Source organism: Dermacentor silvarum, chromosome 1 (assembly GCF_013339745.2).
Source record: "Dermacentor silvarum isolate Dsil-2018 chromosome 1, BIME_Dsil_1.4, whole genome shotgun sequence".
Classification (NCBI taxonomy): Eukaryota; Metazoa; Arthropoda; class Arachnida; order Ixodida; family Ixodidae; genus Dermacentor; species Dermacentor silvarum.
This window is the reverse complement of record NC_051154.1, coordinates 432,412,153-432,427,078: the sequence shown is the minus strand read 5'-3', so window position 1 is coordinate 432,427,078 and position 14,926 is coordinate 432,412,153. Positions and strand designations below refer to the sequence as shown.

Genomic DNA, 14,926 nt, shown 5'->3' with positions numbered 1-14,926 from the left:
ACACTTAACTTTAAATTTCTTTTCAAAGCACATACACATTTAATTTCTGTCTTGTGAATCTTTTTTTTTTTACCCATCGTGGTTGCTCAGTGGCTATGGTGTTAGGCTGCTGAGCACGAAGTCGCGGGATCGAATCCCGGCCACGGCGGCCGCATTTCGATGGGGGCGAAATGCGAAAACACCCGTGTACTTAGATTTAGGTGCACGTTAAAGAACCCCAGGTGGTCCAAATTTCCGGAGTCCCCCACTACGGCGTGCCTCATAATCAGATCGTGGTTTTGGCACGTAAAACCCCATAATTTTTGTTAATCTTTTTTTGCCACAGCTTGGCAGAGTCATCGTAGCTTGTTAGGTGCACTGAAAACAACAGCAAATCGGCTAGCTACAAGTTTGAAAAATATGTACCCCATGTATAATTTATACAAGAACAGTTGCATATGCATGCGCTCTATTCGGAATCAGTGATGACTGAAAGAGTCATGCTCAATGGTTCTCATGTTATAAAAATTAATCTCTTGACATTAGCATAATTACACAATGCAAAAAAAGGGAATACATGTTCGTCATCTAAACTGGTTTACCTAAAACTTTAATCAAAATATACGTATCAGTCTTCTTTAAAAACACTGAAGTAAAGATTATTTCACCGTCTTAGTAAATTACTCTTCAACAGAAGCAAATAAAGCCACTGCTACTGTGAAAGGAGGCTTTGCAAGCCAAGAAAGACAAAAAATAAGCATGTGCATGATACTGCCTTGACATTCCCGCACAAGATTTTTGCGATTCTTGAGATTTTGACAGCACTTTCCTGGGCATAGCTTAAAGGCACACAAAATAAAAAACAATAATGATCTGTATTGATAAATTATCCTACTACAGTAAAAGCTCGATGATACGATCACGGCTAATACGAATTTCCGGATGATACGAATTTTTCTGTAGTCCCGGCCGAGCCCCATTACTTTGCAACATGCTAGAGAACGGTTGTTACGAATCGATTTTCAGCCTGTGTTGGTTGATACGAATAAACGCCGCCCCACCGACGGCCGCGAAAGAGAACAGCGCTCAGTCACGCACTTTCTTTCCGTCTCTTTTGGTGCGGAGGCGCGGCGCCGGACAGCGCGGACTCCGCGACTTGGCGCGAAGAGTTTGATGCAGTGGCGCTTTTGGTGCTTTTGTACTTTTCCTCCTTTTCTGCGAGCCGTCAGACGGAGTGGCTGCTGCACTTCGGGCCACGTTCTTCGTGTTTGCGCCATTTTTCCTAGTCGCAGCGAGCTGTCTCGCAAGCGGAAAGCACTCTCCTTTAAAGAGAAATTAGACATTCTTCGAAAGGTCGATGAGGATCCCAAGAGGAAGCGGACGGAGTTGGCTAAGGAGCTAGGCCTTGCAACGTCAACACTGAGCACAATTGTTGCAGAGCGAGACTATCATGAAAAACGTGCTTTCGTTCAACGTCACCGCGAAGCAAGCGAATTCGAACACGCTTATTTCGAGCATACAGCGCACCGACAATGCTCTTAGCAGCGCGCCAAATCACGCGGCGGCGCCTCCGACCGGCATTGCTCCGACACCGCCATAGAGCAAAAGCTCAGGAAAGCCCCTCAATGCCGCGCGCAAAGGAACAGGGGGGGGGGGGGAACCCGCGGCGGAAATTTCCTTCTCTCTCAAATTACAAGGTCGCCGTTTCTGCATCGCATCGGAAGAAGCGTGTATGTGCCGACTAGAGTGTTCTAGACAACCGTATTCTAGCACACACTAGTGCCGACGTCTCAGCCACGCGGATAAAATGGCAGTTAACCCTTCTCCTCTATTTTCTAGTCACATGTTGACCTTGCACGCTGCGGCAGCAGCGCAGAGGGAAGCAGCGGGCCAACGAAACTGCCACGCCCGCAAACGCTCGCTTCACGATAACGGCAGAAAACAAAACTTCAGGGGGCGGCTAAAATAAGCTGGCGCCAGCACAGGCGGCGGGGGCGCACCGAGATGTGCGTACGGAGTCGAAGGTGAGAGAGCTACGAGGGCGTTGAGAGGGAGGGCGAGGGGAGGCACCGAAGCGGCGGAGTTGACGCGGCCAAATCCGCTTCCCTGCCGCCCTCCTCCCTCACCTTCGACGGTCTCCGCGCGCACCCGTGTGCCGGCGCCGCCCGCTCGCTCCCTGAAGCTTCGTTTTCTATCGTTATCGGGAAGCGACCGTTAGCCGGCGTGGGCAGTTTCGTGGCCCGCGCTTGCTATGTGCTTGCGCGCCGCGATATTTCACGACTCGCACCGTTCGTGCATCGTGCTATGGTGCACGAATACTTCAAAAATACGCCCTTTTAATTCGAACAAATTTTCGGGCCCCTTCGAGTTCGAATTATCGAGATTCGACAGTAGTCTTAATTGTGTTTCGATGATACGAACTTCGGCTAATACGAATATTTTTCGTGACCCCGTGAGATTCGTATCATCGAGCTTTTACTGTATAACGAAAGACCTACGCTTACCGTGTGGGGGGCTTAGTAAGCGCGAAAGGACACAAGAAACTGAAAATGGGTGGCGGCAGTACATTGAAGTTCCCACACGAGTTCGCCATGACGTCGTGAATTTAGACCAGGCAGTTAATTAAATACAGCAGTTAAATTTTAATTGGCAAAAATTAGATTAACAACATTGGACATGGACTAAAAGAGTCGAAGAGTGCACTCAGCAAGTTTCAGTAACATTTATGAGCAGCAAGGACCACAATATGAAAAAACCTGGCAGATCCCACGCCCTGTGGGAATCGAAGTTTCGCGAAGCAGTGTGCGGGGAGCCTACCAAGTTTATGAAACGACGATGACAGCACAAACACTTAAGCGGCTGTTTCATGACCTACATGACACGCATGTCATGACATTCGTGTCACGAGTCCTGAGGAGCCCCTTTAGCTAGGCCTAAAAGACCATAAGGCCACTTTGATAGTATCTATCTATCTATCTAGACATCTTGGTGCTCTCATGGTCATATCGTTACCTTGATATTTACCAAAATTGGCATAGTATGAGAAGAGGGTATTACAAACATAAATAATTGGTTATGAGATGAATATCATTACTAGTGTCATGATAGTCTTAGTCATGTTCATGAATATGACATCAATCTTCAGCCTTTTCCTTCACTTAGTACCACATCCAAACATATTACATTATACCACATCCGAACCCATTACATTGGCTTTTGGGTGTTAATTTTCTTTTCTTGGGTCGTTATCATTTTTGCAGAGTCATGCTCATGACTATGACTTCTACCATCATCATTTAGTGTTTCCTTCCCTTAGTACCCACGCCTGAAGCCATTTCAGTGGTTTGTGAGTGTTAATGTCTTTTTCGCAGGGTCATTGTCATTTTATGCAGCTGTTTCACGATCTACATGACACGCATGTCATGAAATTCATGTCATGAACTATCATTTACGTTCGTCATACACTGTTGTCATTCTATGCCAATTTTGGTACCTACCAAGTTAACGAAACCACCATGAGAGCACTATGACGGCAGCTGTTTCATGACCTACATGACACACTAGTCACGATATTCACCTCATAACCAATTATTCATGTTCGTAATACTATTCTCATACTATGCCAGTTTTGGTAAATATCAAGTTAACGATACGGCCATGAGAGCACCGAGATGTAGGCGGCTAGATAGATAGATAGATACTGTCAAAGTGGCAAATGTTCGCCAAGAAATGCTTCACATTTAAAACTATATTTTGAAACCAGTAATATCACACTGACATACTGCCAGTGAGGTACCGGTGCAAAATAAAAAAATGAGTTTCATTTTCTCAAATAATAATCAATCTCTGACCGTAAAATAAATTAAGATGGGTTTTACAAAGAGCACTGTCAGTGTAAACTGGTGTTTCTCTTTTGCAGCACCATATTTCCTCTAGGTCGGTGCAGTGCCATCAGACCCATCTATACAGCACAGAGTAACCGAGCAGGTGCACCTGCAAAGGCCGGGCCCACCCATCTTTGCCCAGTCGTACGAGATCACATTCTCCAAGAATACTTTTACAAAACAAGTACCACCTGACAAAGGCCACCACACTCCCCCATTCGAAGCTGAATGGTGTACGCTGGTGCCGGCTAATGCATACCACTAGTTCTGGCTTTAGATACCGCACAACAAACCATCGACGAGGTCGCCTCCAAATTTTTTAAAGGACATATTACAATGCCTTACATAACGCAGCTTGCCTGCGATGTCAAAATTGACGCACCTCCACTGGCGGTTGCTGTCGCCTTATCTTGGGTATCTTGTAGTTTCGCAGATCATCCAAGCTGGAACAAATTTTCGTCGCCGGTGCCACTGTCCGTGAATCTGGTTTCACGAAAGGTGGTTGGCACCGGTTGACCTGCAGATCAATATACATATTAATTGCTAATTGCTCTATCAGTTCAAAAACACTATCAGAACCTAAGCCTAGGAATGAACCAGTATAAAATTTATGCGAGAAAACAGTGCTTTTGAACGAGACGAAAAGGCGACGTCAAACACGAGCGCTTGTGCTTGTGTCCCATTAGCGTTCTTTCTTTGCACAAGTATGTACCAACCTGCCGAAGTTAGCACACTATTGCAGTCAATATTCCTACTGCTAACCACCGTGCGCGTGATAGTCAACGTAGGATTGCACCAATGCCACAGCATATCCAGCATCTCCAGGAAGCTCAATGTCAAGACGCTGAAGCACCATAACCTTATTCCTTGACCGATTGATCCGTGGGGTTTAATAGCCAAAAGCAACACTAGGGACTATGAGAGACACTGTAGTGGACTCAAGACAAATTCTACGTTGCTACGGTCGCATGAGCCACATGCCTGCCGACAGCCGGAAGTTTCGTTTTCGATGTCGCTTCGTCCAATAAAGTACAAAGTTTGAAAAGTAAAACTCCATCACGAACCAAATCAGAATCGACATAAACAAAGCTTCAATGAACCGTTTTCTCCCAATAATGGTGTAGTTGTCGCCAAACCTTTGCAACTTCGTGGGGCAGCAGTGGGTTCGCGCCAACTCGGGCGGAGTGAATATCGACGGCAACGACAACACTTTAATTGCCCTGTTGGTCTAAATCTTCATAATAGACATAGTGCACGATGTGCCGCATAGAGAACTGCGCAAAAAAAAAACAAGTGTGCCGCCGTCGTGGCTTCCGAGATAGCACTGGCATGCGCGCCTGGAGGCCACAGCCACCGTACCACTGCCTCGTCCTGAAACACGCTGGAGACATGCCTTGCAAGCATGGTTACCCTAGCATCCTTAAAAGCAAGAGACTTTCCTCGCAGCTTCTGAAATTCGCGCGTGTCATGGTTGGACTGGATCAGGGTCACGCTTCCGTGCTTCGAAACTACACGTGCGCCCTCCTTTTACCGCAACCAGGTTAGAAGTGTTTCATATAAGTAATGTGCTTTTGAAAATGTTCATTATATCTGGACAGAGTTTCAATAGGCAGGGTCAGAAAATCGTAAATGAGGCCAAATGTTGTTATAACCACTAAATTGTTATATATGGAATCGCTACAAATGCGTTCAACCGCACAGTCCACACCAATCAAAACTTCTGTCGTGTTCTGGAAAGAACATCGGACCAGGAAGGAAAGTAAACGTATGCCATTTGACAGAAATTCTGTACAATCGAGTTTCTGGTAGGACCACCAGTCCAAATTGGCCCACCACCACTATAAGCTTCCCCACGGATTTATTATGGAGCTCTATGTATCTCTAGGAATATTCTTTTAATTTTTTTTGGTTTAAATTGGTCATTTATGCTTATAAAGCTACCAATCATCCACATTTACACTATTATAAGGATTAAATGTTTTAGCTTTGCAAATTACGCATTTTTGTGCAGATGCAAGGCATTACATTTTTGAGTGAGGGGACTGGGCTACTCGCCAAATAATGCTTACGCATTAAAAAATTTACCGACGATTACGATAGTCCCTAACGCGAAATTTGTGTGCAGCTCTATAGGTGTTTTCACTTCTCGATATATTGGCTGGCATGGACAATCTGTCTCATACGGCACGTTGCAAATGGAGCGAAGTGTGGCACGACCAACTCGCTAATCGGCAGATCGCGAGGGGCATTGCGCTGGTGACGCATAGGAGCGATTCAGAGCAACTGCTGCAGACAGAATTCTGCTCATGCAGTGCTTTGTTTTGACGTGCTCACCGCATACCTTATTAAAATGAAATTATGGGGTTTTACGTGCCAAAACCACGATCTGATTATGAGGCATGCCGTAGTGGGGGGCTCCGGAAATTTGAACCACCTGGGGTTCTTTAATGTGCACCTTAATACAAGTTTACGGGTGCTTTCACATTTTGCCTGCATTGAAATACAGCCGCCGTGCCGCATACCTTATCGATGTCATTGGTGAAGAGACGCGCACTACTCTGTAGCTATCCCAAAGTGATCGTTGCCGCAGAAGTCCCTATACACACTAGCAGTAAAAAGCGCGCGGCGCGCCGCCAGCGTTAAACTGCAGCTGCGGCCACACGTACTGGCGGCGAGCCGCTACGGCCGTCACATGACATCATGAAACTCTCGCCTTCTCTCTGTAGGTGCGAGATGTCGCGTGGTTTTTTTCTTCATCTGCTGACAGGTCGGCGCTGTGTTTATGTTCTTCTTCCTTACCGCGAGTCATGTCTTTTGAAGATGACGACGTCGCTGCCCCTGATCCTAATCATGATGGTGTGCTCTCTTCTGTTGTGGCAACCCCGTGTTCCAAAGTCAAGGAGAATGAGGTCAGTGGCGCACCGAGGGGGGGGGGGAGGGTCGAGGGTTCTAGTCCCCTCCCCATGTGTGCAGCCTAACCAGTCCAATGTGTACCTCGAGTGCTCTGTTCACATTGTCATTACAATTCAGGAGGTGGCTAGAGGTGTATGTGTATAAACCAGTTACATTATTTCAGGGGTGCCACCGTTCGAGTTCAGGCCGTTGCTGGTCCGTCGCTCCTGATTGCACCCTTGTTGATCCGGGCTCCAAGCCCTCATCTTTCTTTCGTTGTCAGGCTACACACTGCATACAAGGCTCGCAACAACTCCTCCGTACGTACGCATTTATTTACATATGTACATTTCGCCAACAGCTTACAGAGTCATCGACTCCCTCTCTCTCATCCATCTCCCATCATCCTCCCTAATAACTGGGCCGAATTCCCCGTTTTAAGCCATTCGGTTCACACAAGAATTCACACCCTCCAGACCGACCCAGCACAGCCAACACGTATAGGAAGCTCCGTGACACGGGACACTTATCCCGATCTCACGCTTTCCAAACACATACAACACGTTGAGTTGTACAACACCGAAGACACGCTAGGAAGCGATCACTGCATCCTAAATACTTTAATTCATAACCGGTCCCTAAAAAGGCCACTAACTCAGGCCAAACTGCCAGACTGAACTGCTTTCCGCAAGTCCCTGCCGCAAGCCAGTACTCTTGATGACTACAGCTCTTGGGCTCAAAATCTCATGACAACACTAAATAAACACAAGACTTGCATATAGACTGCTGACTGCCCCAGCGGTGGATAATCATTTACTCCATCTCTGGGAAGCTTGCCGCAGTCTCACGAAATTATGGAAACGACAAAAACACAACAGAACGTTGAAAAGACGTATAACAGATCTGACCCAGCAGGCTGCCGAGCATGCCTCTCAGTTAGCCAATTCCAATTGGATAGAGCGATGCAACACGGCAGCCCGACAGATGTCGGGGAAGAATACATGGAAGCTCTTCCGCAGCTTGATCGATCCCACTCAATCACGAGGAGAAACACAGAAACACTTACAACGTGCTTTAGACAATTTCCAGGGCACAACAACACAGCTGGCAGAGACCTTAAGGGAGAAGTATCTCTGCACCAGATAGGGATGGTCGATTAATTATTTTATTCGATTAACGATTAATCGCTCATAGTTTCAGCCTTTAATCGATTAATTGCTTTCGATAATATGCAGGGTTTTTCATAGATTAATCGAAATTTTTGCCGGGCAGTTTCAAAAAGGCTGAAACGCAGTTATCTACTTTTGTAGAGCCCAGTTTTAATGTTTGAGAGGTGGAACGAAGTTTGAAGCACAAGTGTATCAATGTTTCATAAAGGCAATCTTTACCTTGTTAAAGACTAACTATAGTTGGCACTAGTGGATTTTGACAAGATAAACAATATATGCTATAATATGACATTTAGTCCAGAATGGAAAAAATCATCGACCATCTTCACTCCGTGAAGATGGTTAACCAGCGAAGCTGAAAAGTGTGGCCCCGGTATTTATCACTGGGTTAATCCCTAGGGTTCATTAAAGTATTTCTCAATTATGAGGCGACACACACATTCGGCTGCAACGGAGAGAATGTCACTGACGGTACGCCCGCAGTTCGCCGTTGCGTTCGATGTCTCGAGTTTTCTCGGCGGCGTGATTAGCAGCACTCACCCGCCACTGTCGCTTGCGATTCTTCAAAATTAAATTGCTTCAAAAATTAAATCTGTTGGTCACGTAAGACAATGGATGACTCATACCCCCTTAAGCAATGGCTCACAGCGCCGTAAATGCGGCCTCCACATTACGACGACAGAAGTGAAATTCTACGCTGGAATGATTAGCTGCTACGCAGCCAGCTGTGGAAGAGAGGGGAAGCGCTCGGCATCAGTCTGGCATCGAAAAGACAGTCGACAGTAGTCTGGCATCGAAAAGACAGTCGACAGTCGCTCTACCCCAGCTGCACAGGCACTACTCGTGGACCGCCATTCCAGTACCATTTCAAAATTCTCGTGCCACTCCTGTCGAACTCTCGAAAACGATTAATCGAACAGGCCTAATCGATTAAATGAAAGGTGGACATCGATGAAGATTAATTGTTTTGTGGGATATTTTTAACCGATTATTCAATTAATCGTTCATCTGTATTACCAACCCTAGCACCAGACAGGACCCTCGAGGTCAGGAATATCTCTATGCAGGCAGAGATAATCCAGAGATGGATCAGCCTTTCCATCTCTATGACCCCAAGGCGGTTGAGGCCAAAATGAAGAGAGGCACTGCACCCGGTCGGGACAAGGTCACAGTGAAACTACTGGCCAACCTCCCCGATCGTGTGTATAAGGCCCTTCTTAACTACATTAATGTGATATGGAAAGGGGAAACTCCCGTCCCCCTCGATTGGAAAACATCACTTGTCCCTTTCATTCCTAAAGCAGGGAAGGAAATTAATGCGGACTACCTGAGACCTATCTCACTGACATCGTGTGTGGGCAAACTAATGGAAGCGACAGTGCGAGATAGGCTCTCCGAATATTTGGAAAATCTTAACACTTTTGCAGATATAATGTTCAGCTCCCGCCCACACAAGTCGGCACAAGACATATTATTACAACTCAATCATGACATACTACAACCGGCGGAGCACCCTCACAACGACAAGGTTGTCCTGGCCTTAGATCTGAAGAGAGCTTTCGACAACATTAAACACAGCACTATCTTAGGACACCTGAGCGAAACCCACTGTGGCTTTTTTGTGGCACTGTGGATTTTTTGGACAGATCGAGCTGCACTCGTCAGAATCCGAAACAATGATTATGGACCTTACGAAATGGGTACTAGGGGGACGCAACAAGGCGCTGTACTTTACCCTCTACTCTTAAACCTTGTGATGCTACATCTCCCGGCCCAGCTACAGGGTATGGAAGGCATGTGGCACACGCTGTACGCTGATGATATCACCATCCGGGCTACAGAGGGAAATACAGGGCACATGGAGGAATGCCCGCAAGCAACTGCTCACATAGTGGATCGCTACGCGGAGTGCTGCGGCCTCCAGTGTGCACCAAACAAATCAGAATTTGTGCACCTTAGACCATCGGCTTAAACACTACACAAATACGCCTCTCTTTGGCTGGTGGCCCCATACATGAGGCCAAGGAGATCTGAATTCTCGGACTCTTTATCCACAATCAAAGAGTCGACACAACACTAGAAAAGCTCCGCAAGGTTGGGGACCAAGTGGGCCAAATGGTCTGATGTGTCTCCAACAAGAGAGGGGGATTACGAAGCAAGGACGCTGTGCGGCTAGCTTATATGCATTCGTAACCAGCCGAATTCTATATTCGGTTCCCTGACTCCATCTACAGAAGCATGATGAAGACAAAGTCGAGGTTACCCTCCGCAAAGTGATAAAGAGGGCCCTTGACCTCCCTGTCACAACTTTAACGTGAGGCTACTCGCTTTGGGAGTGGTGAACACCTTTCAGGAGCTCAAGGAAGCCCACCTCATCAACCAATTTACACGTCTAGCTCAAACAAAGTTGGGACGGCATTTGCTGGCCCGGCTCCCCTTGAAACACGAGTTTTATATTCAGGAGCGGGCCCGAGTGCCCAAACTCTGGAGACGCGCCATCAGAGTTCGACCCTCTCACAAAGATGGATAGGGAAGACCAAAGTGGTCGTCGCCAGGCGAGAGCGGACGCCTTGCAACTCCACTATGGCAACAAACACGGAGTCTTCTACGTGCATGTGGATGGTCCATGTCCTGGGGGGTGGTATAAGGCAGCAGTCATCCACGAGGAAGAGCAAGAAGATGGGCTCACTTTCAAAGCCCCGGAAACACAAGCTGAAGAAATACGTATTGCCCTAGCTGCCTCTGATTCCCGATCTCAATATATCATAACCGACTGGTGTGGGGCTTGTCGAAAATATGAAGCTGGTTGGGTTATTGCAGAATTACAGTAATGGGGGAAATTGATCCTACCCCCCTGTTGCCTAGTCTGGACTCCGGGCCACCAGGGCCTAATAGGGAATGAAGCCGCAAACACGGCGGCCCGAGCACTCATCCACCGGGCATCCCACTTTGAACCCGAGTACCTGGAACCCGAAGGTGGCTATTTTCTTATTTTCAAAGACATCACGACCTATTACAAGGACAGGTACCGCCAATACCCAACTCCTGCAAGGGGGCTGGGCAAGGCTGATGAACGCATCTTGTTCCGACTTTTCACTAACACTTTATTGTGCCCGGCAATCTTAAAACATTTTGATTCTTCCTTCACTGGCAAGTGCCTATACTGTGGGGAGGTGGCTGGCACCTACCACATGGTTTGGGCTTGCCAGCTCAACTCAGCTCTTCCCCCTAACTCTAACCCAATGTGAGAGGAGTGGGAGGCGGCCCTGCGTGGTTGCGCAGACCCTATGGCCCAAAAGGCCTTGGTTCGGAGGGCTAAGCTGGCGGCTGGGTCCCAGAATAGGGACTCCACCCATTGCGAAGCCCCCTAAGGGCTCCACCTCTCTTTTTGTTTTTAATAAAGGCTTTCAAGCAAGCAAGCCACATGGCTGTTGCTGTTGCTTCTGGGCATGTCAACGAACAACAGAGGTCAGCCACCGACGCAAGGGGATGCATGTATCTTGTGTGTGTGCGCGTCTCTAAGAGTGGGGAGTGGGGAATTCACCCTTTCTCTCGCCATTGATTAAAAAGGGCGCAGGCAAGACCTTTGTGAGGTGTCATCAAACAATTGAGTGAAAGTGATTGGATCATCATCAATATCTGCCGTTCCCCGACCCAGGGGACTAGGGAAAGGAGACAGTACTTAAACCAAGGTGGTTTAAGAAGTTTTTTTTAAAACCTCCTTGATTTAAACGCAGGTTTTAGTCCCTGCTAATCAGTCTGGAAGCTGGGCCGATAATCTGCGGAGAAGCAGTCGAGGTGCTAGTGCCGTCCAATATCGCCTGGGCCGCCTAACCGCATCGGAACTCCGAGTGGCTAGTTGACAATGATGACAGAAGAGACAAACCAACCAACATTTGCAGCGAAGCTCATTGTAGCTTCCCTCAAGGTAGCTCAACCTGCTCGAGGGAAGTCCTCAGATCTAGACTCCCAGGAAACGCTGCTCAGCAATCGCATTCACCTCAACAAGATCAGCTCACCAGTGTTATTCGGGAAAGCTCTGCATGCCGACTTTACGGTTTATGGGCTTGCTGCTGCTGCCCGGCCACGCGTATGCCATCGTTTGTTTTGAACTTTGTTTTAGTGAAGCACTGTTAAGTGTATTCTTACGTATTCGATCCGCGCCCTGCCTAATTTTTATATCCATTGTTATATCCACCATTGATAGCGGGCGGCCATTTTTTTGTTCTTTGATGATCGCGAAACTTCGAAGCGCGTTTAAAGATCACTGCCTCGCGGGGAAAAAAATACCAAAAAAACAGCTGCTTAGAAAACTAAAATATAGTTTTCCTCCTTCACGTCCGATAGCACAGTATGTCCGTGAGTGGTACGGAAGGTCTTGAAAGCGGCGTTTCAAACCATCGATAGGGCTAACCATGCCCAAAGGGCATGGTACGTAATGAGTTAAGGAGAGAGAAGAGCATGCCAGCGCCGCGCGCAATGCTCGGGAGAGGGAAAGAGAAAATGAGAGCAATAGAGAAAGAAATTGCAGCAGCACCGAGGCAATGCGCAGAGCTGCTGCCCACTCCACCCGCATTGCCTAGCCGCGCATGCGCCCAAGCAGTAGCGATGACGTCACCTCGCATTGCCTAGTAACCGCCGGCACAGGTGCGCTCGGTTCGCCAGACGCAGACACAGCTCCGCCGAGCACCCGCCAGCTGCACGCTACTGCGCATGCTCAGCGACATCATCTCGGCGTGTCGTCCGCTGCGTGCCGCCTGTACACTGTGCATAGCTTTCGCCCAGTGCCCATGCGCTTGGCCTCAGAATTTGCCATAAAAGGGGCAGCCTAGTCATGTCAACTTTCGCTAGTTATCAAGCGGCTAGCCTCCAATGCGTTCGACGTCGACAGGCAACAGCGTTCTTGGCACTGTGCCAACCTTGGTTCGCCTGCCTGCGTTTGGGGCATGCCAGGAACGCTGTCGCTCGTTGGCGCCGACGCGTCCAGCGTTAGTCACGCGAAGTGTCGCAAAAGGAAAGGTACTTCCGAAAATGATCGCTCAAGAATGCCTTCCCTACATGCGAAGTTAAGTTAAACCAAGTTGAGACCTAGCAGCAACCAAGTTATTACCTAGCAGTAGCAGCCAGCAAGACTTGAGGATCGACAGTTTCGCTGTGCCTAAGCTTTACACGACCGAGTGCAAACTTGCCGTTTTTTTTCAAGGGGATTTTACAGCTCTTCGATATACACAATGATTCCTTATATGTGGGTTCGACATATCCGGGTTCGACTTATTTCTTTGTCAGCGCCCACTATAGAACCTTTTCACGGAGCAGTCTGTTCTCAAGAAACGAGATGGCGCTTTCGGCGGCGTGCCATACGTTGCCTCAGCGAAAGTGCACAAATACGAAATCATCACCGCTTCCGGCCTGTTTCTATGCCATCAGCTGTCAGAAATGCAACTGGGTTTTCGCTCACGCACAGTGCTCCATTCATGCTGCAAAATGTGGAGCGGTGGATTGAAGACGTGCAGTAGTTCGCTGCAAAAATAGTGACTGGCATATTAAGGAATAGAATGAATATGTGTGACCAAGTTCACGGACCCTTGCTATATACGGACAGCCTCTGTTGCCAGCCCTTCTCAATGTACGACTTTCCGAGTGAATAAAAAAAATTCACTTATCCGGCAGCGTTGTATCGCTAACCTCCGAAGAAAAGAGTTCCAATCCTGGGACTTCAGCAAGAGCTTGTTAAACAATGACAAAGGGAGTAGCGCCACTTCCTGGTATAGTAAGTTTCGAGCACAAAACCATAAAGCGGTAACACTTTTGAGATGCCTTGTAGCCTTCAGAGAGGCACGCCTTGAGATTGTGCCAGAGACATTGCGGAGCTCAATGGGTGCCTCAGTCGCGTCACGGCTCTTGGCTTCACTGTTTTTGGTAGATGCGCAGACATGTAAACTGTGTTGTCAACCTACCATTGTGCTGGCAAAGCGTCTTGCGACGAACCATATGCTTCTAGTTGTAGCACCAAATGGGCCACAGACTAGTGGCAGGAGTTGTGAAAGGATGCCTTGCAGCCTGGAGAGAGGCACGCCTTCGTCAGCTCGCAAAGCATTGTCGAGGTGCGCCAACATATAGCGCAGCGCCGTGTCCTGATCTTGCTTGGACATACCAGCTGCCACAATGTTCAGGGTGGGCACTGCAGCAGGAAGAATTTTTTACAATCATGCAACCTATACCAACAATACTAGATGTGCAACCAATTGATACACTAGGTAGTATATTTTTTACAGGTTTCATTACCTTGCACTGTCATTATCACAGTCAAAAGAATTGATCCAGTGGTCGATGAGAACTAAAAGGAGTATAGCAAAAACTGCTCTCGCATTTAAAAAAAATTGTTTTACTAGTAAGTCTCCAAAATTGCAGTATAGGAGTCCTAAATTTCTCGGTTTCACAGGAAGTCATAAATTATACCAACTGTTAATGCAATTATTTTAAATTCAAGTCAAATGGAGCACTCCTCGGCGTAGAGTGCGTTTACAAGGGTTCCTTCCCATACAAAAAATGAGGGGGTGCGGTCATGCGAACTAACTGGTGTACGGTGTTACGGTTGACGTACGACAGCCCGTTAAAGGGATTAACGGAGGAGGTCTCCCCATCGTGCTGGGTTGTCGCAGGCGGGACGATCCTTTTGTGCGCAGGTGCGGGGAGGAGATTAAGCCCGCCTTCTACGAAACGTTCTTCCGGAGCATCTGGAACGCAGTATAGTCTGATCCCTTTGTGTACAGGTGCGGGGACTGGGACGCCCGAGTTGTTGATCCTTTTGTGTGCATGTGCGTGGGAGGCGAATAGGCCCGCCTTCCACGAATAACGTCTTCAGGAGCCTTGGGTTGCCGCCAGCGGAGGCAAGCCCGGGAAACGTCGCCTAGGGGAGCTGTCCACCTTCCGCGAATGACGTTCTTCGGGAACTTCGGGTTGCCACCAGCGGGGACAAGCCAGGGAAACGTCACCTAGGCG

At 47.9% G+C, this 14,926-nt stretch overlaps 1 protein-coding gene across 2 annotated transcripts in view; it reads right to left on the bottom strand.

Annotated features, from left to right (window-relative positions):
- The window catches only part of LOC119437693 (uncharacterized), a 30,797-nt gene that overhangs the window by 6,444 nt on the left and 9,427 nt on the right, over positions 1-14,926 (bottom strand). For both annotated transcript variants that reach the window (XM_037704678.2, XM_049660776.1), the window contains exons 2-3: positions 13,882-14,105; positions 4,246-4,380 (exon numbers count right to left, since the gene is read on the bottom strand). In XM_037704678.2, the coding sequence (XP_037560606.2) occupies positions 4,246-4,380; positions 13,882-14,076 (330 nt within the window). In that variant the 5' untranslated portion in view covers positions 14,077-14,105. The remainder of the gene's footprint in view (positions 1-4,245; positions 4,381-13,881; positions 14,106-14,926) is intronic.